The sequence below is a fragment of the Chenopodium quinoa genome, unplaced genomic scaffold (genome assembly GCF_001683475.1).
Source record: "Chenopodium quinoa cultivar QQ74 unplaced genomic scaffold, ASM168347v1, whole genome shotgun sequence".
NCBI classification, from domain to species: Eukaryota; Viridiplantae; Streptophyta; class Magnoliopsida; order Caryophyllales; family Amaranthaceae; genus Chenopodium; species Chenopodium quinoa.
Window position 1 is genome coordinate 2,312,453 of NW_018744693.1, and position 27,786 is coordinate 2,340,238.

Below are 27,786 nucleotides of genomic sequence, written 5' to 3' on the forward strand. Positions count from 1 at the left end.
AAAATAGTATTAAATGGTGAGAAACTACTCCTAATTAGAGGTGATCATACTGTTCAACTACGACCCTGCCCACTAACCTGACCTAGCTCGATTGAAAAAAGTGCATGTTCAGACAAGCCTGCTGATTACACATTTTATTTTAGTTTAAAACTAGAATCTAGATAGTTCGAAAAAATTCCAGCAAGCCCATCATTTTTTACACGGATTTGAGCAAGAGATTTGATGCTTACAATTATAAAAACAAAGGTAGTATAACTATATAAGTTATCTTTTAAAAATACCTCTTATTGTTTGCTTACATTTATAACAGGTTAAAATTACAATGAAAAATTAAAAATTTCTAAAAAGTAGCCTTAAAAGTAACTGATGTATTATAAACTAAATTATTATATTTTGTACCCAAAATTTTGTAGACTAGCTAGCCATGAAGCAGGGCCGTAGAAGAGGGTGTGCAAGGTGCCCTCTTGCAGAGGGCCTCTAATTTTAAGAGGGCCCATTTTTTTAATCCTTTTTTTTTTTAATTTTTAACTATTGATTGTATACGGAGTATTTGTTAGTCTTCTTGTTTATAACGCAGTCAAGTTTCAATGTAGCAAATCACGCTATTATTTTCATCAAAAACATTTTCCTTCCTTTATTCAAGCTTCATATTAATTTCTACAACTTTTCAAATTCCTTCATCAATTTAAATTAGTATTGTAGTATCTTAATTAAATCAATTCAATTCCATGGAAAATAATTTCTTTATTCAAGGATTTTTAATGGAAAATTACATATACTCAGTCAAATTCAAACGTTTTTTCTTCTATCACATTGGCAATGAACAATTAATTATATTTGATTTTCCATGATTAATTCATCTAATTCTCAATTGATACACAATCAAACAAAAACCAATTGGAACTTCACTTGGGGGTATTGTTTTGATAGCTTTTTTAATGACTGATTTTATTGATTCCTACTTTGTCTATTGGTTAAAGGTAAAATTTTGATGTTTATTTTATTTCAATTTTTTAATGTTCTGGTTTGATAATATCAATTGAAGCAATTTTAATTGATTTTTTTATACGGTCCTAGACTCCTGGCTTCTAATTTTTCTACGGACATGTATAAATTGTATGAATGCAATTATGCAGTATCTTTATCATTTCACAGTTGGATGAATTTTTTATTTTTTATTTTTAATTTTGCAACTTGTATGTTAAAGATTAGAATCTTAATTGGTTGTTTCTAGTTTTCTACGGACCTATAATTGTATATGTGACATTATTATTATAATTATGATGTTATATTTAGTTGATATATTAACATGAATAAAATATTTTAATTAATTTTGCATAATTGAATATATCATTGTTATACAAAAGTATTTTCATTTTTGTAATGTATATATAGGAAAATTGTGCATTATCTAAATTATAGATAAAAAATACTTCGTTTCGTAGTATAATTTTTACATTATTAAGGGCCCCTTTTTCGATTTAGAACAGGGCCCCCAAAATCAATGTTACGACCCTGCCATGAAGGTTCAATTCTCACTAGTGACAATTTGATTATAAAATGGGATTCTCCTACCTTTACTCTCCCAAATTATCCGTGGGGAGTTTCGGCCGGATATATTTCATGTATGGCCCTTCATCTAACCTAATTTTTTTTTTAAAAAAAAAATCATATATTATTTTTTTGAAATATTTGCAAATTGCAGTCATTTAAAGTTAGTATTTTTTAAATTGCAGTCATTTATGAAAAATTGCAAATTGCAGCCCAAAAATTGTTATAAATTGTAAATTGCGACCTAATTCAATTTTTTCATCGGTTTTCGAGTCGAAAAATGTTCAGGTAAGATTTTAGAGGCAATTTTAGGTCTTAAGGGAACAAATTGAGCTCGGATTCGTCATTGGACTGCAAATTGCAAATTGCGGTCAGTTGTTGAGTTTTTTTTTTTTGGTGTGTCAAATTCGTAAGGTTCCTCGGTTTTGGGTTTCTCTGACTAGCTATTAGCTGGTTGCGCTCGACGATAGCAGTTGTTGTTATTTTAGTTCTAGTTTGTTTCTTTCTGTTGCAGTTTGTCTTGTCTGTAATAGCTCTTTTGGTAAAAGAAAAGAAAAAAAAAAGAAATATATGTTTATATTTTAAAGGAAAAATTACATGTGTACACTATCTGACACTTGGGTACAATCGTAAACTTTCAAGTAGCTTAGAGCAATTGATCATGAACTATCTGACACTTGGGTACATTTAGAACCAGGTGTTATACCAAAAATATTTATTTGTTCATTTAACCAATTTTTCTTTAGATTGCGCTTAATTGATCAAATGAAAAAAAAAAAAAAAATAATAATACCTTTGGGTGCACTTACCTGTTATTATTATTTGTTTTTTTAAACCCCATGTCACTTACCTGTTACTAACACAACGGTATATAATATATTCCCTCAATTACTTATTAATTGTATTAAAGAGGTACGAAGTATTATTTATAAGATATAAATAATTTTTTTGTTGCAAATTGTAAGAAACGGAGGTAATAGTGGATTATGAACAAAGTGTGCGTCTCTATAAACCCAAAAATAGAGTACCGAATTCTTTGTACTTGTATGAAATAGAGTGAGACTTGAGACTTGAGAGTATTCACTATTCAGTGTAGCACACCGTACTGACCGTAGTAGAGTAATAGTGTGATAGTGTGTTATGGTTGACTTTTATTTTTTCTTATTTTCATAGTCAAGATTATGCTGAAATTCATGGGTTTTTTTTTTTTTTTTTTTTGTTTGGTTTTAGGCTTCTTCCGGATTTACAGATCACAGGTTATTCCCTCCACCCACCGTTTCTCAGCTTATCTTACTTTAACTATTCTTTTCTTTAAACTTTAGTACTCGTATTATACATTTGCTCTATTAGATACTCTGTATAATAATCCGTATATATGACAATTAAACATACAAACTCCGTTTTATATTTTTTGCAACTTTTGAATATTTTATATCTCACAAATGATACTCCAAAATTGCAAAAAATATGAGACGGAGGTAGTAAATTGTTTAGCCGCACTTTGGACTTGTTCTCGTCAACTTATTTCGGATACTTAGGGCTTGTTCTCATGCGCTTATTTTCAGTTCAGTTCAATTCAGTTCAACTCTTAATAACCTTCTCTTATAAAATATCCAGTTCGGTTCAGTTCAGCTCAGCTGAGTTCAGTCTATGAGAACATACCCTTATTACTTATTCCTTAATAAATTCAGATCAGATCAGATCAGACCTGATCAGAAAGATTCAGATTAGAATTTTTTATTATCATTTACTTATCGTTAATAGTGTATTAAATTTTTTTATAAAAATTACATAATTAATAAGTTCATGATGAGACGAATCTAACAAGATCCATTTTGATAATGTTTTTCTTTATAGATTAGTATATATAAACGGTCAAAGTTTAATCAGATCAAACCAGACCAGATCAGAAAAATTTAGATCAGACTAGATTAGAGCTTTAAAAATTCAGACCAGATCTACTTGTTTTAGGGGAAGAGAACAAGTAATTTCTTTAACATACTCGTATGTACAACCACCTTAAATAGTTTGAAGCTAAGTCAAATACTTCCCTTATGAAATTTTATGACTCCTTTTCAAACTAGTCATAATTCATGACTAATATTTTCTAATGTAAATTGAGTATATGAAATAATGTGAAGAAATACAGTACATGGGTATCAAGTATGAGAAGGAATCTTTGCATGATAAACAGATGTAAAGTTTAGTTTAATAATTGGGTGAGTAGTTAGTGAGTGGTGTATACTCCACAGTCTACTGCACATTAAATTAAAATCCGAAACCCTTGTCAAGCGGCGAAGCTTAAGATCTCATTTATCACTTGTAGTTGCAAACAACTAGTTGACTCCCTCACCTACATTATTAATCTAAATCTTAGCCTAAAATGATAGATCAGTCACATTTTAAATGATATTATTTTTATTACAACACACCAAATCCTATACCGGGGCAACCGGGCAATCCACCAATTAAGATATCTTTGGACTATTGCTTGGTATAGACTTTGTACATTGTGCATGGTATAACTAATAGTTCCTCCATTTTTTCGGTTAACACACTTTGACTTTTTCACTATTAATAAAATATATTTTGGCTAAGGGTATGTTCACATTTACTGAATTGAGCTGAACTGATTGGAGCTGAACTGAACTGAACTGAGATGAAATGAATATTTTATGAGAGAGGAAAATTAGGAGATGAACTGAACTGAACTGATTGGAGCTGAACTGAACTAAACTGAATTGAACTGAACTGAAATTAAGTAAATGTGGACAGGCCCTCACTTTTGTGATTCAAATGATAAATTATTAAAAACATGTGATATCTTGTTTGAATCATCTCAATATAAATTTTATTGATATTTACTTTTTATAACTTTGTACCGTTGATAATTAGAGATATTAACAGTTAAAATTATGTATTAGTAAGGGTGATAAAAGAAACATTGTATCATGTTTTAAAAAAAAAAAACATTGTATCAACTAAAAAAATAGACATAGTTTTATTTTTAGCTTATTTTATTTATTTGTAGATCTTTCAAAGGAGCGAATAAATGATCATGGTGATGTTACATAGTACTCCATTCATACATACAACCAATTATACAATACAAATTGTAAACAATCCACTAAAAATTAAATTTTTGTAAGTATGTTCCATCATGTATTTAAGTCCTCTATAATCAACCATTGCCTAAGGTCATTTTCTCTTCACCTTATCTATAATGAACTCATAGTATTACTATTATTGAGTTGGAATTATTTTTACAAAATTTAAATTATCATTATTAAACTTAAATTACTTTTACTACATTTAAATTATTTTACTGAATCCATTCCTTTTATATCTGTTCATTAAATTTGTTGATTTTTACAAATTAAAATTATTTCTTACCTGACATGCTGAATTCAAATTACTTTTATTGAATATTATTTGAATAATGTGAAAAGAATCAAAACTAAGTAAGCAAACTTTTTCCCCTTTACACAACCTTACAAGAAATGTGAAAATATATTCTCCCTCCGTGTTTTAATAAGTGTTACAATTTGATCAAACATGTATGTCGAGACATAACTTTGACCATTAATTTATCTAATCATATCATTCATATGTTAATAAAATAATAAGAAAATTCATACTACGAAAACATTATACAATTTTAATATATTTTTCTATATATTAGTGAATAAAACAATTATGTGAATGGTGGTAAAAGTCACTGTAACACTTATTGAAACACAGAGGGAGTAGAAGTCCATTAAGACCCCAATTTGCTCCACTTATTAACCTCTCATATTTGCACCAAATAAAAGAGCCTCCCCATAGTGTTTCATTGTAAATTAAAAAATTTTCTTCTGCATGAGTATATTCTAGTACCCTTAGAAGTACAAATGCTCCTTAAATTTTGTAAAAACTTTTAATCAAACAAGAAGTATTTGGAAATATAGGAGAAGGAAACACCAAGTACAAGAATATTAATCATCAATTCATCATTCAATTGGTAAGTTTAACTTTAAACCCTTAAAAAATATATAAAGAATGAAAAATTCACAAACCAAGCTGGGCCTAATCTGCATCATAATCATGACATGTTTGTAGGATCAAATCCCATAAAAAGACTATTTGAGGATTAGGATTCCGTTAGCATTCCAAGCCTTACCGCTAATCCAGGCTGGGTGGACCTGTGTGACTGTACAAGGTCTCGATCGGCATAGCCTTATACTTGCATCATTTTTTTTAAGAAAATTGGTAAATTCTAGCTACAGTGTTGAGAGGATGAATTTTCTAAACTATACTGTTTTTTATATCTATTTGTTTGTAGAAAAAGGTTAATTGCATGCATAGGTTAGTTCCTATGGTAATAAAATAACATAACTCACAAATTCTTGTTTTATAGGAAAATCAAACAACTCATTTATATGCTTTATATCTTTACTAAATTTGTTAACAACAATCCTATTTTTAGGACGAACAAAATGGGACAGAGGATTTTGATTCGACAAAAGGAGCTATTGTAAGTTTTTGAAACACTAATCGTCAACCTTGAATTTTTGAATAATTTACGACCCGTGAAATCTTTTCTATGGCGTTCTATCAACCTCATTGAGCAATCAAAATCTTTTCCCTTTTCAAGATGGCACCATAGATCTTCAACACGCCAAGCTTCACGAGGTGATCCTTTAAACCCTTCAATTTCATCTACCAAAACCAAAACTTATGGTTCAAAATTCATGTTACACCAATTGGTTTACAAAAATACTTTATTTTTCACCTTTTCCCGTGATTTTCTTCACGATTAGAAACCAACATTTTGATTCATATTGAAAAAAAGCAACTTAAAGAGCAAACTTTTGTATACAATCACATTATCAAATAAGCAATTATATTATATATGCAAGACTACATATACATATAATATAAGGACATACCAAAATAAGATAAAATTTTGTTACATTAAGGTTTTGTGAGAGATAAGATGGACAAAACTCCACCTGATTCCAATGCTCATTTGATAGATATACAAGAAGTATTGTCAGAAGAAGATGAAGGAACGACGTCGAAAACAATAACAGCGCCTCAGAAACCGGAGAAACGAGGGAGGGCGAGGCCGGTAAGGCTTCAAGAGCCAGCAAGAAGGGCAGGAAACAAAAGTAGCCTAAGTAGACAAGTCTCTCTTGAAACAGGATTCTCTGTTTTAAGAGGGAATCAACAAAATGAGAGAGTTGCACTTAGTAGGAGTGGAAGAAGTCTTGGAGGTTTAGGTGCAAAAAGTAGTGGTGCTGTTGTTGGAGAAGTTAAAAAGGGTGATTTTAGCATGTTTAAGACAAAATCATCTCTTACTAAGCAGAATTCTTTGATGCATATGAAAAAGGAAAGTGCTAATGAGGTGGATTATAATCAGAAGATTAATAATAATAACAATATTAGTAATTATAACAATTTTAATAATAATAACAACAATAACAATAATAATAACATTAAAAATAATAATAACAATAAAAATAATAATGGGTCTCAACACTCTCAAGGTGGAGATGATTCTGTTCCTGCAGGAAGATACTTTGCTGCTCTCAGAGGTCCTGAGCTAGATCAAGTGAAGGTATTTTTTACACACATTATTTTGTCACTTTTAATGATAATGTAGTTATTGTAGACTTGTAGTGTATGTCTTGATTTTATAGATTTTGTTACCTATAATATGTAATCTAGCATTATGATGCCCTCCTAGAACTTTCGGTTCTTACCATATCGGTGTTAAAGTTGATTTATATAATTGGTATGTCCTATACGACTATACTTCCCATAGATGATATGTTCATTGTGGTTTATGTCTAGGGCATTTCAATAGACACGGATAATTAAAATTTTAAATTTTGTAACGCGTACTCATTACCATTACTACCTACCAAATGGAATGTTTGATGTTTCAATCTGATGATAGTTTTCTATGTAGATTCCTGAATTGTACTGGTTTTTCAGGACTATGATGACATTCTTTTACCCAGGGATGAAACATGGCCATTTCTGCTCCGATTCCCAATAGGTTGTTTCGGTATATGCCTTGGCCTCAGCAGCCAATCCATCTTATGGAAGGCGTTATCAATCAGCCCGGCGATGAAGTTCCTCAAAGTAACCCCTTTTATTAACCTAGTACTCTGGATCCTAGCCCTGCTCATTTTAGTATTGGTGTGTACCACTTATCTACTCAAATGCATATTCTACTTTGAAGCAATCAAAAGAGAATACTTCCATCCTGTTAGAGTTAACTTCTTCTTTGCTCCATGGATTGTAGCTATGTTTATGGCCATAGGAGTACCCCCAAGAATAGCACCAAACACCCTTCATCCTGCTGTTTTTTGTGTGTTTGCCATACCAACATTCATCCTCGAACTTAAGATCTATGGTCAATGGCTTTCTGGAGGAAGACGGCGTTTAAGCATGGTAGCTAACCCGTCTTCTCATCTGTCAGTTATTGGAAACTTTGTTGGTGCCATTTTGGGAGCCAGGGTGGGGTGGAAAGAACCTGCAAAGTTTCTGTGGGCAGTAGGTTTCGCGCATTACCTTGTAGTGTTTGTTACTCTTTATCAAAGATTGCCTACGAGTGAAACATTGCCTAAGGAGCTACACCCTGTATACTGTATGTTCATCGCAACCCCGGCTGCAGCTAGCATTGCATGGGAGGCTATTTATGGTGAGTTTGATGGTTTATCAAGGACTTGCTTCTTCATTGCCTTGTTTCTCTATATTTCACTTGTCGTTCGACCCACCTTCTTCACTGGCTTCAGGTAACCTATTTAAAGTTTCACTAGTATGTACACAAAATATTTACAAGCATAAGCATATATCTTCTTTGTATCCAATGACTAAATCATCTTGTAAATCTTACTTCCCTTGCTCAGGTTTTCAATGTCATGGTGGTCATATACTTTCCCGATGACCACTGCATCAATCGCTACTATCAAGTATGCAGAGCAGGCACCCTCGATAGGAAGCAAGGGCCTAGCTCTATCCCTCTCATTTATGTCTAGTACAATGGTGGCCATACTATTCATCTCAACCATTCTACATGGCTTTGTCTGGAAAACTTTGTTCCCAAATGATCTTGCCATTGCCATAGCAAAGAGGAAGCAAGGGAAGGAACATAACAAGAAGCCTAAAAAAGCAAATGGTATAAGGCGATGGACAAAACAGTCTCCCCTTTCCCTTGTTTCGTCTATGACTAAGAACAACTCATAAGCAAGGGCATCAAGAGATGAAAGCTTAGCACCAGATTTGATCTTTTGACGTTAATTGTTACTCTGTATGTATGTACCAATGGCATGAATCCCAACACTGGGTCAAAATAGTGGCTGATTCTTTTACCATTATTGTCATGAATGCTATAAGTTATATCCCTGTGAAAAATTCATCCTAATGCCGCGGCTATAAGCGTTTTACAAATTTGCAGAACCTTAACACATTGCAGATGCATCTAAATATGTTAAAGTAGACGTAAAATTCTTGAGCATAAAATTTCCTTGATGAGAATAATTGTTTTCCTTTTGTTGAATTACATTCCTGTATCACCTCCTGATGAAGATAGTATTGGATTAATCTAAGACTGCAGGCGAAAATGGGGGCACGAGAAGTTTAATAATAAAAAGGCGGTGCACAATTTCTATACAAAGCTTAGTTAAATTTATTCTGTAAGAGCTTGAAAAGCTAAACCATTTCCTGCATATATTGTGACACCGATTCCTCAGCCCTGGTATAAAACTTCATCAAAAGGCATCTATACATCTTGGATTATGGGACTAGTCTAAGATGGAAAATATGTGCTATTATTGTCTCCAGCTCCCTAAAGGCCTACAGTAAACATGATATACAATTATCAACTACTTGTACAATTTAACAGCAAAGAGCTACCAAGTTCAGGATGAAAAATGTACCTGCTCATGCCACTACGAGGATTAACTTCACCAATCCTTCCATTAGCAACAGTCAATCGCTCCTTTCCATTACGAGTGTCTAATTTTTCTTTTGGCAGATGTATTGTCTGTATAGAGCAGTTTATGAGATGCAGAACAATCCAGTCACGAATTTATGGAGATCTAAAATTCAAGGTGTATGAAATTTTTACTCAAAACTAAGCTAGACAAGCAAAAGACAACTGATAATAAAACAATTAATCAAAAAGTGAATTTCAACATAATAAAACTTTCTTACATTTTGCTTATTCAGATGACAAGATTCCCATCTATTTTCTTTTGATTCCTTGAAGCAAGAAGTGAGAAGTCAGCAAGGTTCCAGGATAAGGGAAAGAAAATGCTTCAAGTTATTGTATAAGAAGGAACCTTTGCTGGAATAGTAGTGTTCTGGGGTAATTCAGCCTGTGCACAGTTTTTTGAATGGGGTTCACCAGCAAGCGAGAGCTGCAAAGTGTACAAGGAGAGCCTAATGAATTATAGGTCGATTATATCATTCTAAAGGAGGCATTAGTATGGCAACTGCAAATAATAATTCACCAAAAGACCAGAAAGCAAAGATACCTTGCTAAAAAGCTCTGTTGGAAGATTTGGCTGAGTCCTCTTTGATGTTTGAAACATAAATTCCTAGAGAAAAAAAATTGTAAGGAATATGCTTCAAAGAAATGCATATAAGTATATAACTATATAAGCACCAATCAAGATCATGAGCATGACAAACTACCTTTGGTACAGTAACATCCCGCTTATTATTTCTGAAAACACCTATGTCTCCTCTACTAGCCAATATCTGCATACAAACAATGTAAACCAATTCAACTTTATTTTAAGTAAGGGATGAGTTGGATTATTGATGGAGTTAGCGCAAGATAAATTTTAAACAGAACTTTTGAAAAATTATGAAGCTAGCTGCTTCCATGATCACAGTAACTTAAAAATAAAATAAAATAAAATAAACACAATGTCTTTTGATGACAAGTATTCATTACCTTCCTATCAAGAGGCCGTGCTTTAAAGCTATGTACAGCTTGGTGTACAGCCACTTTCGAAACATCCACAGAATCACTCCTGCACAAAGCAATATCAACCCAATGTAAGCCGCCATCTGGCACAGAATTGTATTGCACCCTCAATACATAGGATGGAATAATCAGTTTACCCATAACAAATTAAGCTAATTATATGCAGATTAAGCATATTTAAGTAATCATTATTTCAGAAATGATACACGATTGCTTATGATCATTTCATAAATAATCAAAATGAAGCTCCTACATACTACAATATTACAGCAATGATCATGTACATGTATAATATACTTTGAAAAAATCTAACAACTACCACCATTTATTGAATAATTCATATTGTACATAATAATAAACCCCATGCAAAAAAGAGTTACAATCAAAACAAGTGAACAAGCTATAAGATACAGATGCTATTACATACCCTTTTCCATCCTTATTTCCAGCTTCTATAGCGCTATCAGCATGAACTTTGTTCAAAACCTGTATTCACAGAGAGTATTAGTCGACAAGAATAAACCATTAGGACACAGCACACAGGTATAAAAAAATACTAAAGCCACAAATGACAGCCATAAAGGCACAAGGTCCTTTCCCATACTGGCTTGCATTTGCTCAACTTGAATTTGCTCTACTCAAGGCATGTCCCCCAGGAAGGGATAATTGGCAAGTTGTCAAAATACAAAAACAACAACAAAGCCTTAGTCCCAAAATGATTTAAGGCTGTGAAAAATATGATTTCAAATTTCAGGTAGGCCCTACAGCAATTATAAAATAATAAATATAAAAAATAAAAAAGTTCTCAAGAAACAAGATTTCCGTATACAATTGATACCAGAGGCCCAAGACTGTATTTTATACAATTAATACAGGAGGGGCTTAAAGAAACACTAACACTACCACACTTAAAGTCTTAAACACAATAGTTCATGATTATTCAGGGTAACTCTCACTAGTAGACAGGTTAAAGGAAAGGTAAGCTAGCTTACATTTAGAAACCCACCACCCTCTCCCATAATCACATTTGGCAGAATTTCAGCTACGCTATGACCATTGTAGTCTCTACCCAAATCTAGTGTCAGCCATTCATAGCATTTTACTCATAGTAGTCAACCATTTTCTCATACCAAATCTGATAAATCCGTTTGAAATAAATGTTTGGTCTATGGTCCTTAATACACATCAGAATTTTATCATTTTATGCACTTCAAGCACCCATGTCATTGTCTGATGTTTCAAACAATCAAAAACTTACAGAATTCCAGACACATTTCAACACACAGACATATTAAGTTTCCCACATGGTAAAAGGCCATGCTACTAAATTAATACTGAGAGTCTGAGACACATGCAGAGGGCGGGAAATACGAATGGGTATCAAGTTCAAAGATTAATTTCCAGAGTCGAGTAAATTGTAAGGTGCTCTTAAAAAGGAAAGTACGAAGAGAGAATGCTTATTAAAAGTGATGGAGACAGTTCTAAATAAAATTAAAGATACTAGCAAGGCCTAAAGTAATTCCATAGTTATGCATTTATGGGACCATATTATAAGCAATTGAAAAGCAGTGTAAATGCTATGTTGAATGGACTTACAAGCAAAATTCAAAAGAGGCTAAGATATGGTTGTAGAGACAAATACATTCATTAAGCATAACACTTAACCTTATCATTTCGACAAACTGACGTCGATGCATCAGTGGAGGTACTCGGGTTTTTCCGTCCAGTTGTTTTAAGGTGAGAGGCCTATGAAGCAATACAACAAAATTTAGCCAAGATGTTTGAGAGCAACATCAACATCATCAGACATGTATTTTTGGACAAAGGGAACGTAAACAAGGCTAAGGCATTGATGCCTCACCTTAACATCTGGCAAATGCTGCACGGTTCTCTTTGAGAATGGGAGAACAGGAGCTTCAAGGGTCTGCACATTACAGAAAGAAGCACTTGAACAAAAATCTTAAGAAATATAACTGAAAGTTTCTTCTGAATTCACGAAGATTTACCTTTCGATTCACCGTTCTTGCTTTAAATCTGCAAGTAGTTGCTGTTGGATTTTCCACCTCTTTAGTGCTAGTTAACCTGTAAATGAATGAAGAATAAGTAAACCATATGCCAAAAATTTATAAATCCTACAGCTACTAACACATATTTTGGACTTGAGGTTGGATGATTAGTCCTTTTAACCAAAGGATAACCAAAGGACACATGATTGGAAGCTACTTATGATACAAATATAATGAAAAAAAAAATTATAATTCAACCTTGTCCTTCCTGCCCTATGCGCGGTAGCTAGGGCTGGCTCCCTTGGAATTGTAATCCTTAGCTTAGCTTGCGAATTCAAGCCTTGTGCAGCAGCATCCTAAATGGATAGATCAAAGTTCAGAAGAAATTTGGTGAGTGATGCATGGAGACCAACAACAATATTCTTTAGACATAACACTGCACAGAAAATTGTATTCCCAGATTGCTTGGTTGAACATGGGCTTATCTAGGGCCTACGGGAAACTAAGTAAGCAGCTGCCTCCACTAGATGGGATGTAGGTCTTCTTGAGAGTGAAAATCCCAGTGTTTTAGTCAACCAAAACATCAGAAATTTCGACTTCTCAATGTTCCCATAGATCTTCTCAATCAAACAACCACCTATAATTTACAAATGCCAAACAAATGCAGAAACGACCTATCTCTCTACACTAGCGTCAAGCAAAAGGTAATTGCTATTATAGGGCTTGCTAAAATTCCAATGATCAAGAACCAAAATGCAAAGTAAAACAATATTCGGAATTATAAATACTATGTGTCCTCTCCTTATCCTGTATATATCATCAAGAGTAGGGTCAGAACACCACGCATAATTACTGTACCCATTTTTCACACACCAAATACGCAGAATAATAATCTTTTTGTGAACATTAACGATTGATTAAAATCAGATATGCAATGGAGAAAGAAGGCAGAGAAATCCATCAAATTTTGTTGAAGTGTGTGGATACCTTTTTGGGCAACTTGTGGGTTAGATTGACTGGCTGCTTTATATCAACAATCTGTCACACGAAAACCAAATACTAAATGATGGAAATAAGAATTTTACAGAACATATCAATTATAAAGTACAGGATCAAAATAGACACATTCAACAAAACATATCAATAATATAAAGTACAGGGATTAAAATAGACTTCCTTCTAATAGATATGATATCATAAATTTAAGCTAACAAAGAAAACATAAAAACCACTGCATCTTATTCAATGATTAAGATAGTACAAATGAGACTGAAAGCATTTAAAATTCGCATGGGATGATCTTTTTTTTTTCTTACCAGCTTTAAGTGCAAACTGCAAACATAATCTAGAAAATTAGCTGACCAAAATTATGTCAAAATAACACTTCTCTTAAATTAGTTAGAGCTGCACATTCACATTTACATCTACGATGCATAAAAGGAAGTAAATGACTTCTTTAGATCACATAACATAATTCTCTACAAGAAGCCCAACCAAAAGGGAGAGTGTACATACCTTACGTAAGTGACCACCATCTAGCTTTTGCCTCTTTGAAGCTTGACTTTCCATCGCAGAATGAGTTCCTGAATTGCCTTCACTTTTCTGCAATCTGGCAGCATAAAATTTTCAATAAAAAGCAGAATATCTTCCAAAATTTAAAAAAAAGTAAAATATCCATCCCATGTCTCCATCGCTAACTCACTCACACCAGATAAGGACAAGATAACAAAGAAATGCCAAACAGCAAAATATCTTTCAAAACTCACCTAAAAGAACCATAAGCTTGATGTTGCTGATTTTGCTTTGCCAGCTGACTCGCTGTAGGCTTCATTAGTGTTGAAGTCTTTCGCATATACGGCTTAGCAAGGGATTTAGGCTTTGTTTTCATATTATCATGGGCCAAGTGATTGAAGAAAGTCAATCCTCTAGGACCTGGTATATTAAAGATTAGCAGTATTTAAGAAGCTAGTCAATGAATACCAAATACATTAGCAAATCAAAATGGGGAATGTACTAATTTTCAGATTATTTGGAGAATGGACACAGAGATCAAAAGTATTAACCAAGGAAACTCACTTAGCTCGAATAAATAATGCATGTTTACACAAGTAAATCACCGCATAGTCATTTAAAAATAAAACAATATAAATAAATAAAAACAGGTTGCTATCTTCCTTGCTTCGGCAATTTTTTTGTAAAACATATTTATCGCTAACAAATAATATTGAGCTTTCACAATCATAAAATTCATAAATAAAAAATTCAGCCTCCTTTAACCAAGTAAGAATTCATTTTCTTTTTCACAGCATACAATTAAAAGGAAAGAATAACCACCAAAGAATAAAAGTTAGACCTCCATGTGAACACTTGGCTTGATTTTGGGAATTTAGGAAATTGCCGTCGTATAATTTTCTCAGCAAAGCTTGGCTACTGTCTTCTGCAACAAGAAAGAGAGGATATATATTTAAGATCAGACTAGCGTATTAACTAACTTATGAAGTCCATTAGAATTCAATCAAGGTTAATAAAGTCCACAACATTCCAAAAAAACCACCTCTGGCATGATTATAAGCATACAACCTTAATGATCAACTCAAAAACATATACAACGGCAATATGACAATTAAAGTGTATTTATTACAAGGAATAACTGTTAGGAACTACTCGCTTAACCGGTTAATTTGTGAGTGAACAACTACTCGCTTAACAGGTGAATTTGTGAATGAACAACTACTCGCTAAAAAGTTTTATCAAAAACAACTACCCCTAAATTTAAAAAGTTAGGGTGGCACTCACTTTCTGGCTACTAATTCCGACGAGTGAGGCTCATATGTTATTTTTCCTCCGAAAAAAAATTCACTTTCTCGTATATATTAATCAGCCTTCCTCTTCTTTGCAAAAATTCAATCCAAAAAATCAAATCTTTATGAAAACCAAATCGTTGTTCCTTCATTAATTGGCGATTTTCACAAAGATTTGGTTTTTTAGATGGATTCTTTACAAGGAAGAGAATTGTTGGTTTATATATACGAGGATGAGGATGTTTTTTTTTTTGAAAGAAAATAACAAATGGACCTCACTCGCGGAAATTAGTTGTCGAAAAATGAGAAAGGGTAGTGCAACTCAAACTTTTAAAATTTAGGGGTAGTTTTTTTTATAATACTTTTTAGCGAGTAATTGTTCATAAATTGATCTGTTAAGCGAGTAATTCCTAACAATTTTTCTTTATTACAATAAATGTCATTCTGTTTCCTTGTCTTTGTGTGTAGTGTAACAAGCAAAAATATGCATAATTTTCAAGTGTCTACAATGGCATGCTACATATGTTCAAAGTTCTTAAAAAAAGTTTTCAGAAACGAAGACTTAGATAGCATACAAGAATTACAAGAGCTATACATTTAAAAAAAAAAAAAAAAAAGAGTGAACAAATAAACAAAAACCTCAAGTAATACCTCTGCATGCCTCATCTTGATCGCAATACTCTGCGTGCTGATCAATACTAGCATTACCGTCATCATTAGACAATCTGTCATTATATTTAGACTTGGGGGACACATCCACATTCGGCGAGCTCAAACCATTTAATGGAAATAGTTGAGCAACAAAAGCTGCAATGTTGAGTCAAAAGCAGAGCATGACAACTTCACAAAAGAAAAATCAAAGGTTTCGCTCAAGGGGTAAACAATAATTAAATTTCTGGTAACAATGCTATTAGGAACATGTCATTATATAGCATATTCTAAGAAATGAAATGAAAACAATAGTCCTAAATCGAGCATTTCTAAATCAGAAAATGCAATTGAAGTCAAAAGACCTAATTCTAAAAACTATTATTCCATAATTCAGTAAAGCTTCAAGAAAACTGCAGTTAGAAATCACCAATTCACAATGCAATCCATATCTTACCTAAAACAGGCCAAATACCTTCCCTTTGCTCATACAATTCCAAAAACAAAATCAGCTCAAAGAACCCTAAAAATTAAGGCTTGGATTTCTTTACATTTACTGATGGACAACATACCTTTCATTTCTCAATCACAATTATTATTAAATCAAAACCCTAGATAGTATTAATTCACATTGCCATTTTCCACCAATAACTAACATATTCTTTTCAATACAAGACAAATCAAACAGTTCTCTGTCTACCTACATTTGACCTCCCTAATCCAGTAATTCCTTCTCCCATGAAATAATACTCCCTTCGTCCAGAATTAATTGTCACACTAATAATGTAAGTTAATACAAGTATGTAATTTGTTCATAAATTCAAGCACTAACATTTCAAATTAAGAAATCAAAAAATACCCAATTAACAACAACAAATTAACAATCACTAATTTCCATCATAAAACATTAAATTACATAACAAGACATTCAAATTATCCACCACCATTTCATAAACCCAACTAAAAATGCACCATCTTTCAAAAATCCAAGAAACCCCATTTCAAAAACGATAAACCTAAATCAAAATTAGGGCTTAAACAAAGACTACTTACGAGAAGGAGGATAATCAGGAGCTCTAGAAAACCACGACTCGGAAAATCTCGACTCAGCTTCAGACTCAGGACGAGTGAAATCAAAGAACCGAGTCGCATCAAATTCGTAATCAAAATCAATCTCAAAAACATCATAAACATGAACTATCTCCTCCTCCATTTCCATTTCTTCATCCATTTTTCTGGGTTTTTGCGCACAAATTTAGAGAGAGAAAATTGCGAGAAAAAAGGGTAGTAGAGTCCAAAATTTGATTTAACATTTAATAAGAGAGACAATTTCCGAATTTTAGAAATTTCGAAATTAATTTAATTTTTGGAATTTTATGAATTTTTAATTTTGCCCTTAACATTGTGTTTTAGAGTGTTGAGGGGTAAAATGGTAAAATTGAGTGGAAATTAAAATTGTCTTTGTTTAGGTGACAACGGTATTGGGTTTCGAACCCTGGATTTTGGGGGGAGAGGAGGGTGGAATGACGCTTTTGCCCCTTGAATATTGGAGGAATTACTGGATTATACCTAACGGTTATATTTTGTGTGATTTGTCAGATGGTAGGGACCCGCATACGCTTACGTCTTTTTATTCAAATAGACAGACGTTGGGAGTTGCATAGCAGAAGGGGTTAGTCCAAGTAAGACAAATAGAACCGAAAGTCCGAAACAATTTAACCATAAAGTTAAAAATCAAGTATACATAAAACGAGATTCGATTATGAGTATTTAGATATTATGAGTAACTTTAAAATCTTAAAAAGTTAAATTAATTCTATACCAAATAGATTTTTATAATACTCTCTGTTAAAATTTAAATTTTAATCGATTAACACCATCGTCAAGTGTAGCATACTAGCATGTGTGCAAGTTGGGATATGTTTTAACACTTTTATATTTATATAAACTAGAATGTACTCGTGTTAATGTATGGGATATATGTATGTTTTGGAAAACAAATACTACTCGTATTATTAGTGGAAGTTATAAATGTTTCTCTTAGAAGAAAGAAGTTATGGATTCTTTAATTTGGAGATAGGGTAGTTATTGTTGGAAATATACATGTTGATTCCTTGAATAATAATAAACAAATTAAGAACTTTTATGGAACAAATTCAATCACCATACTCGAATCATAAACATGTCCTTCTTCTGTTGTGCCGTGGTTTGGAACCCACTAACTTAGAAGCGAAATACGCCACCACCGGTACAGGTTTTTTCGATAACGCACGCCCCCCCCCCAAGTTTTACACAACGACCTTTGCAATTTGTGTACCCGAACCAAAGGTTGGAATTGCTCAAGAACTGCTCAGATCTCAAAAAGGGTAGGTTTGTGTTTTAGTGTTTAGGTTTTCCAGAGATAACAAAAACTGTATGTCTCAATTTGAGGGTTTAAGAGAGTATATGTGTGTGTGTAAAGAAAGGATATAAATGAAGCAAACAAGGCCTCCACGTTAAGCCCACGAGCGGCCGAGCTCTCGCTCGCATATGTGCGAGCTATCGCTCGGCTCTGCCGCAAGCAATAACATAGTGAGCTAGCACGCGAGCTATAGCTCACACCTACCGCAAGCAACAAGCGCAGCGAGCTAGCACGCGAGCTATAGCTCGCACCTGCCACAAGCAAAGCGACCATACGAGCTACCATCCGAGCTATAGCTCGAACTTGCCGTAGCTCATATTCCATGTGAGCTATATCTCTAACGCTAGCTCGACCTTGAGTAGCTTACTTTCCATGCCATCTATAGCTCTCTCGCTAGCTCCATGCACACAACGTCGCTAAAGGGTAACACCACACACTTATTAGCAACACTCCGATTTGCAATACAAGAATTACAACTCCAACAATCCCCCACTAATGCAAAACGGACTTGAGATCTGAACAGTAAATGAAAGTCTTAGTAGTTAAATGCTAGTATCCAAAGTTTTTAACTAACACATTAGTGCACAAGGTTCTCAACACTTCCCTAGTGAGTATCCTAAAATTTGAACTCTTAGGAGCGAGGAATCGACCTTGTAAACACATACCTTGACTTTAGAGCTTAAGCAACTCCGCAAATATTGGCTACACTTAGGATCTCATAAGTACTTCAGAAGGATCATGCCCAATCCTCCCTAGAAGAGTGCCACTCTTCATACCCACGTAGGTGTTCTCAGCATTCCCAGCAAATCCAAGGACTATTCATGTAGACATGTGAAACTTCACATGCACCTTGCAAATCCAAGGATTATTCATGCAATGGAACTAAACATTAAGAACATTTAAGTTCAACCTCCATCATTTAATAGTGCACCATCTAGCCGCAGCTCAACGAGCTTTCGGGCAAGATGCACTCAACACTTCGGTGTCTCTATTGGTCCCTGCTCAAGTAGTATCTAGGCTAATAGTTCCTGATCACTTAAGATCACTATAACTCCCTACTCTTGAGCCACTAGGCTAGAGCCATTAAGAGCTACGCTCAACTTATCTCTTCGGTACCTCTCACTGCACATTCCCTACTCAAGCAGTCTTAGAGCTGACAGTCCAGGTCACTTAAGACCACCATCACTCCTCACTCTTGATTATCGGGATAAAGGTATTAAGAGTATGCTCAACCTCTACATCGGCGTCATTATCAGTCCTATTCAAAGAATATCTGGACAAATGACATTAAGAGCCACACTCAGTCTGTCTCTGAATCACTTGGTAAAAAAAACCACTCAAAAGAGTTAGATTCAACATACACAAACAGTGTAAAACAACAACGAGTCAACCAAACTAGGCTTCAGACTCAATCGAAACAAAAGTTCAAGTTAAAAGCACATCGATGCATCCATGTAAGTTGTCTCACCTGACCACCCAACCTGGGCCATGGACACATTAAGAGCACTAAAACTCAACCTATTAATATCAAGAAATATGTCTAACGAGGCATCTCATAACCAGAAAATTTAGAGGGTTACCGAACCAGATACCTCAATTGCGTAGACTCATTATCTGACACTTCGTCACTGGAATGAAACACCACATGGGATTTTTAAACACATTCCATAAGGAACTGCTTGATTCTTCCTGCTTTGATATACTCTCACTGGAGTACCATTTCCACAAGCTCTGTCTTACTTTGTCACTACCTTCGTAGTTCCTGACAACACACACAAAGACACTTGTGAAAATAATGTAGAGAACATGAGCATCAACTTACCCCCACAATGGACAAACTTCCAGAGTTCATTTTGCAACAACTCATATTCTTGACAGTTATCATCACTAGATAGCAATGATCTTTGCTTCCTACCGGACAGTGTGTCACACTTGCTTTGCAATTTACTCAAAATAGAGTACAACCCATCAACCTGTAAAAACATACACTGGCAGAGCTATTAAAATCTTTGTTGTTTACTTAACCTTCGTCCCCTGCATCGCTCCAACTCCAACAACGATTGGACAATGCTACCTAGACAAATTAAGTGAACCAACAAATTTCTTTCTGCAAAGCTACATCATGTCAAGAATAAAATGTTAAATCAATTAACTTGCAAATCATTAGCATATTGAATCAAACATTAAAGCTAACCCACATCCAACAACTCTGGTGTTAACATGATCAACATATTTACCATATTAAATTCTCTACAAAGTGAGAATGAGTTCAATACATACCTTGGTCGATTCAATGATCTTACCAGTAGAATCACACCACTCATCTCATCATTTTGTACTTTCATCTTGGCATAGATAAAAATTAAGACCTTCAATCTCAATAAACCAATACATGTGTGATCAACAACATATGATTAATCTAGCATATGACTAACATCAATGCTTATCATAATAAACACACGCATGCATTACATCAATACATTAGCATGCCAAGAATGAAACATTTGACATAGTTTGGGTACTTACACTTGACCCCCACATGACTTGTCTAGTCCACTCACCATATTAACTGCAAAAGCTAATTAATATCTGAAGGTTATACCTCATACCTTGAGTTGTCTCATATGATTGTATCACTAACAAACCTCATGATCATCAGTCAAACATGCTAGGAAGCTTACACAACCTTACTGCAAAGTAGACAAACTCATAGCACAGGTGAGTAACATAATTAGATCAATACCAAACTTACATGTATATTGTGAAAATAAAATATCTTACCTTCAACCTCCTTTCAATGTAAACAAACACCCTTCAGTTTCCTTGAAAGCCACTTACAGCTGAAGGACATTTCATGGCAAGGCAAGACCTAAACCTCAAGCACATAAAACTCAACAAGAGCTTACTTTCAAATTAACATGCTTCTTCTCTTCAAAACTAGTTCAAGCAACATTTATCATGGCCTATTCATATGGTTTCGGATTCCTATCCACCATTACTAGAATACCAAGAAATCAATCCATCTAAACCTTTCAAATAAGAAAGTAAACACAAGTCAGAACTCAACTAGTTCAAGCTTTAACCATTATACTTACCTTAGTTGATTCACTCATCAACTACACTGGTTAGACCAAAGCTTAAGAGACAAAAGCAATCACATGATCAACCAAGGTTAACATGTTAAAACATGATATAAACTGTACTTGAGAAACTTCACATACATGAACCGTCAAATTAAGGTCATACAGACTTACATACATACATAGCTCATAGTTCAACATATACATCACCCATACATTTACATATTGGTCACACAGTACATGTCATATGAAATGTACTTTACAGAATAAAGTTCATAGTTAGAAAACCCCCACATCACACACCTTGTGAAAATAAAACCTAACCCCTGTCAACATTTCAAGGAAAACAACTAACAACTTGAGTGAACAAAACTTTATTAGCATAACAACGTGAACTATAAGGCTACCTCCACATAGCAAAAAATCACAGAATATATAATCTATAATTAAGACATAGAAACTTACTTTCTATTCTTACCTCATGTGAAGTCCATAACATATAAACCAGTATAACTTTACTAGTCTGTGTCAAATCATACCTTTCATATCTGCTCTTAGGCATGGAGAAAACTCGGTCACTTCTAGATCTTCAACAAGAAAAGTCAAATTCTAGTTCTCTAGCAGTTATACACATTTCAAGTTCAAAAGATAAGCTAAACTATACCACAAGAATTAACAACAATAATTCCAAATCCCATCAAGGAACATCACAAGCTTATCACAATGACTCCATGCTCAACAAATATATATTTCCAAGCTTAGGGAAACTTGTCAACATGACGACTATCAAAAGATAGAACAAAAACATCCCTAATCAACTAGGAAAAATAGCCACGCCCATAATCACACATTATTAAACAAAGCACACAAACAATAGCAGAAATAAGGTATGTACTTGCAAGTTCAAACTCATAAGCTAGAAAATAGCCACAAATAAAAGAATCACTCATGGAAATCTCCCTCCTAAAATATACTCACAACATGAGTAGAACCAACTTACTAGTTAGTCATAAACATCTAACTCAAATTACCCCCACATTGCAAAGAAATACTTCATAATAATAAATTATGCGTACTTGGGGCACATATAATAAATATATATTATATAAAGTTAGAAACTTAGTACGAGGTAATAAAATACGGTGAGAAGGAACTTAGCTAGTTCAACCCTTACGGGCTACCACATTTATGTGCATTGATCACTTCTTGCTACACATTCTACCAAACTTGGCACGAGCTACCCATAGACTTCATCAGGCTGATCCATCGCCACTGCTAACTGGCACCCAAACTCACGACCAAGAGTCGAACAACAGCACCAAAAATTAATAACGAAAAGTTACAGAGTATGATCAAAAGATGATTGCGCCAATCACGTCGACACCTCTGACCCATTACAGTTGACTTAAGCACACTAACCACACGCATAATACCACTTAAGGCTTGAAATTTTAGTGGGGTTTGTCTCTTGTAAAACCAAGATTTCATACTTTGACACTAATCCATTAAATTTCCTTGCTATAATTAAATAGTGTAGCCAATTAACATATAATATCAGATAGAGCACTTCCAATATATCCCACGTCGAACACGAACAAGTTCCATCTTGATTTTGATCGCAAGAGATATAAATAAATTTATTGTATAAATTATGGTCAGTCTTGCTCCATAAATCTCATCCGATTTGCAAAGGATGCAAAAATAATCTGCAGACTATATTAAAGGTCTCATAATTTAATTATGGTTCTTGAATATCGGTTGAATATGTGTAGAGAATATTTCAAGCATTACCCCAAACTTGAACCCCACTGTGATAATACATTAAAGTACGGTGGTGTCCAAAGGGAAAGAAGATAGAGCAAAAGAGTCGCCAACAAGTTTTAGGAACTTGTAAACCGTTCACAGGGTGAAAGTTACACCCCTTAACGATCTAGGGGATCGTCAACTCCAATAGGTCTGGAACCATGACTGGTAGTTCGGGGATGAAGATACAAATCTAACCTAAAAGAGATTGAACCTGCCCTAATAATAGACCTCTACTTTATTCTGATCGTATTCATGTGCGCTTTCAGACTAACATGCAATCAATAGATTTAACCCTAAACTTGTTTATCTATGTTGGTTGAATATTAGTGCACAAATAAATCTATTATTGGCGATCACTTGAATTATAATCAAATTAACCCTAAATAAGATTATTAATTATCTTATTAAGCATGATTACAAGTACCAATTCCCTTTAAACATGCATAAAAGGTGTGATCAAGCAATAACAATAAATATAATCAACATGATAATCATCATAAATTATAACAATTATAACAACAATAATAATCAAAACAATAATCATCATAAATTATGACAATTATAATCATAATTAAAATAATCATGTTAAAGCATAATAATAATAGCAAGATCCTAGGCATGATACTAACAAGATTAATAACAAACCCTATCATGTCACTAAGCAATAAAGATCAAATATTTAGCCCTAACATGATACTAACATGCTATTAAGAAAGAAAAAAGGAAGCATCGCAGAAATCATAATTGTCATATTTGATAATAGAAATTATAGCTGTTACCCTAAACATGATACTAGGAAGATCATAACACCCTAACATGACATTAGGAATCAAAATAACAACCTGTAGACACCCATCTGTGTCTCCCCAAAACCAAACCCGGTGATGAGTACCTTTCACATCGAATCATAATCGAATGAAGTGAAAGTGTGGAAAGTCTAGTGTTGCGGAAAGTTTTAATTTCTTTTCTCTTCTCTCTGTTTTTGAAAACTTATTTTAAGAAAACAGCCAATCCAGTTTGGTTGGTCCATGATATGGGTCCAATAGTAGTGTAGTTGGATGGGACTTGACAGGAGCTTTCCAACGATATATTATAAGCCCAATTCCGATGAATATTGAGGAAGTTATGGCCAATTTACTAAACTGGGCCCGTTTTGAGCCTTACATGCGGCCCAATGATCTAGGGGAGGGCCTAATATGATTTATCATTCCTAATGCAATTAGAAATGGTTTTAGTCTTCTAGATTCTTCTAGAAGGTTCTTTTCATTCCTAATTCAATTAGCATTGATAAATTGACTTTTGTTGACTTTTTAGAATTTTAATTAAAATCAAAGAGTTTTTTTTAGGAAAGATACGATTTTATCCTCCTGTACGGCAATATTTATCTGATTTTAGAAAACGCGTGAAAATATGAAATCAGCGTCAAACGCCAGCTGTAGCGCCTGGCGCCAGCCTTGGCGCCTGGCGCCAATAGCCAGCCTTGGCGTTGGTTCGTTATTCTGTGCGCAAATACTCTGTTTTGTTAATTTTATGTTTTTGGCTGATTTTCTCTATAAATTACGTATTAAAAACTCCGCTTTGATTCACCTACAACCAGTTTTCATTCGCAATCATTATTTCTCTCATTCTCTTTAATCATTCACCATCTCTCTCTTTCTTTCTCTTTTCTAAACTAGTCTTTTACATACAAAATTCCGCATTCGCAAGATCTAGAAACACCTAGCCATATTCAAAGTTGTCTTCGCCCTAGACGTGAAAGGTTTAATTTATGAGGGTTTGGTCCCAAATATCTCTTTCAATTATTTAATTTAATTGTTTGTTTATTATTTTCCTTGAAGTTACTAACGTGTGTATTTTGTTATTAGAAAGAGGTACGAAGCATCAAAGTGAGTACTTTAATGATTTTTATTGATATTATGATGTAGAAATCATGTTTAAATTGTTATTATGATATTCCTAATATCATGTCTAGGGTAATTTTAATATTAAATATGATTGTTACGATGCTTCCTATGTTCTTCCTAATATTTATGATTGTTAGTATCATGTTAAGGTTAAAGATTTGATTTTTAATGCTTAGTGACATGCTAGAGTTTGTTATTAATCTTGTTAGTATCATGCCTAGGATCTTGCTATTATTATTATGCTTTAACATGATTATTATTATTATTATTATTATTATTATTATTATTATTATTATTATTATTATTATTATTATTATTATTATTATTAAATAACAAAAACCTACAAAGTCAAAAGATTTACAAGAAATTAGTGGGGAGCCGAGATACAATCTGGGCCCCCACCCCTCTAGCTATAGCGAACCCAATCCTGTTAAAGATGTGAGCAGCCGCACGAGCTCCAATATCCTGAGTCCTAGCGAATGCCTGAACCCGCTTCAGCAACGCAACGGCATCCTTCTCTAATTCCCCCAATGAAGAAAAGGAGAAAGGAAGAAAACCATAGCCAATAGCCCTACAACGCGCCCCATACTTGTCTCGCTTCCGCTGAGCCGCAGCCGACATAACACGACCAGGAACGAAGTCAGACAACCCAGATTGAGTCAATGGAGAAGACCCCGTCAAGTCAACACATACATCTAGGCCTCTATCCCAGGAGTTAAGCAACACTTCTGCTGGCCGAAGAGCCCCGTCGTTCCCTCCAGTTAACCCAACGTTGACCTCCTTCCTTGCAGAAATCCCAGAGCGGAAACAAATATCAACAAGGGTATCACGAACAACGTTATGCCGATGTTTAATACCCACCATCCCAGCACAAGACACTGCATGATCCCCATAAATATCCCCATCAAAAACTCTTGAGCAAGCAGAACAAGGTGCCGATACGGAGAACAAGGGAACACTCAACCGGTAGCAAAGAACACAACGGTAAGTCTTACAATTCATAGTCTGACCCAGACCTGATATCGGGACCGCTCGCAACCAGGCAGAAGAGTAATCCCCCTGCTGGGACTTCCATAAGGCAACCTGACGCGGAGACAAGGAGAAAGTGGATTCTGCAGATGCAGTGACCTTCGTGAAATATATATCTGCCAATTTCTTCATGAGTTTGGGGGCAGCGATCTCACCAGGGTAACGCAAAAGGTCAGTCTCCACAGTCCTATTAAAAAGACTAAGAGCGTCGTCGAAGGCCGGACCTGGACCAACAATACCATAATTGCGAAGAAGCGAAGCCTGTAGACCAGAAGACTGCAAACGCGACGCAAGGAAAGCATAGTGTCGAACATCACCCGCTGAATATACACCCAGTCCTCCATAAGAAAAAAGGTAAGGTGGCAAGGCGCCATTGCCAATCACCAAAACCTGGCCCCGAAGCAGTTACAATGCGCTCCACAGAACCTCGAAGGGCCACATCAAAAGAAATCTGGGCCGCTTCAAAAAGACGAGGAGGACAAGTGCGCATAGAAAAGTAGAGTTTTGAAACTCCAGTACACGCACGAAGATTATTATTATTATTATTATTATTATTATTATTATTATTATTATTATTATTATTATGATTTATGATTTTATGATTATAATTGTTATGATGATGATTATTTTTTTTAATTATGATTATAATTTTATTTTGATTATTATTATTATGTTGCTTGATGCTTATTTATTTTTATTGCTTGATCACGCCTTTTATGCATGTTTAAAGGGAATTTGTATTTGTAATCACACTTAATAAGATAATTAATAATCTTGTTTAGGTTTAATATGATTATAATTCAAGTGATCGCCAATAATAGTTCATTTGTGCATTAATATTCAACCAACATAGATAAACAGGTTTAGGGTAAACCTATTGATTGCATGTTAGTTAGAAAGCGCACATGAATACGATCAGAATAAAGTAGAGGCCTATTATTAGGGCAGGTTCAATCTCTTTTAGGTTGGATTTGTACCTTCATCCCCAAACCCTTATTTGGTTCAAGACCTTATGGAGTTGATGATCTCTTGGATCGTTAAGGGGTGTAACCTTCACCTCGTGAACGGTTTACAAGTTCCTAAAACTTGTTGGCGACTCTTTTGCTCTATCTTCTTTCCCTTTGGACGCCACCGTACTTTAGTGTATGATCACAGTGGGGTTCAAGCTAGGGGTTAACGCTTGAAATTATTTCCTACACAACCTTGACATGATTTCTACATCATAATATCAATAAAACCATTAAAGAACTTACTTGGATGCCTCGTATCTCTTTCTAATAACAAAATACACACGTTAGTAACTTCAAGGAAAATACAATCAAACAATTAAATTAAATAATTGAAATAGAGATTTGGGACCAAACCCTCATAAATTAAAACCTTTCACGTCTAGGGAGAAGGCAACTTAGAACTTGGCTAGGTGTGTCTAGTGCTAATGTCTGAGGAATTTTGTTTGTAAAAGGCTAGGCTAGAAAGAGGGAGAGAGAATCAAGAAATTCTTGATGAGAGTTGATAAGAAAACAGAATTGATGATTGAAAACAGAATTTTAAGAGGCTATTTATAGAGAAAATCA

The 27,786-nt window shown here is 34.2% G+C and overlaps 2 protein-coding genes across 3 annotated transcripts; one reads left to right on the forward strand and one right to left on the reverse strand.

Moving 5' to 3' along the window:
• The first annotated feature begins 6,396 nt into the window (after positions 1-6,396).
• On the forward strand, positions 6,397-8,809 carry LOC110702556 (guard cell S-type anion channel SLAC1-like). Its single transcript, XM_021880280.1, has 3 exons — positions 6,397-7,150; positions 7,531-8,336; positions 8,451-8,809. Exons 1-3 carry the CDS (start codon positions 6,527-6,529, stop codon positions 8,785-8,787), a joined length of 1,767 nt encoding a protein of 588 aa, XP_021735972.1. The 5' UTR covers positions 6,397-6,526; the 3' UTR covers positions 8,788-8,809.
• Positions 8,810-9,263: 454 nt separating this feature from the next.
• LOC110702557 (protein TPX2-like) lies at positions 9,264-17,291 on the reverse strand. Of its 2 annotated transcripts, none has more exons than XM_021880282.1 (18): positions 17,046-17,291; positions 15,996-16,151; positions 14,897-14,977; positions 14,310-14,475; positions 14,059-14,152; positions 13,531-13,581; positions 12,802-12,899; positions 12,544-12,619; positions 12,399-12,461; positions 12,203-12,283; positions 10,965-11,023; positions 10,505-10,583; positions 10,240-10,305; positions 10,080-10,142; positions 9,885-9,962; positions 9,757-9,804; positions 9,480-9,586; positions 9,264-9,396 (listed from the first exon to the last, which is right to left on the reverse strand). In XM_021880282.1, exons 1-18 carry the CDS (start codon positions 17,221-17,223, stop codon positions 9,372-9,374), a joined length of 1,569 nt encoding a protein of 522 aa, XP_021735974.1. In that variant the 5' UTR covers positions 17,224-17,291; the 3' UTR covers positions 9,264-9,371. The 2 variants fall into 2 exon arrangements, with proteins under 2 accessions (XP_021735974.1, XP_021735973.1); XM_021880281.1 differs by having other exon boundaries at positions 14,897-14,980; positions 17,046-17,290.
• Positions 17,292-27,786: the final 10,495 nt, after the last annotated feature.

Excerpts from the sequence above, each read along its gene's own strand:
- LOC110702556 (XM_021880280.1), top strand. The coding sequence starts at position 6,527 with ATGGACAAAACTCCACCTGATTCCAATGCTCATTTGATAGATATACAA. Across the intron at positions 7,151-7,530 it reads CTGAGCTAGATCAAGTGAAG|GACTATGATGACATTCTTTT; the intron begins GTATTTTTTACA and ends CTGGTTTTTCAG. Across the intron at positions 8,337-8,450 it reads ACCTTCTTCACTGGCTTCAG|GTTTTCAATGTCATGGTGGT; the intron begins GTAACCTATTTA and ends TCCCTTGCTCAG.
- LOC110702557 (XM_021880281.1), bottom strand. The coding sequence starts at position 17,223 with ATGGATGAAGAAATGGAAATGGAGGAGGAGATAGTTCATGTTTATGAT. Across the intron at positions 12,620-12,801 it reads CATAGGGCAGGAAGGACAAG|GTTAACTAGCACTAAAGAGG; the intron begins GTTGAATTATAA and ends ATTCATTTACAG. Across the intron at positions 10,143-10,239 it reads GGGATGTTACTGTACCAAAG|GAATTTATGTTTCAAACATC; the intron begins GTAGTTTGTCAT and ends TTTTTTCTCTAG.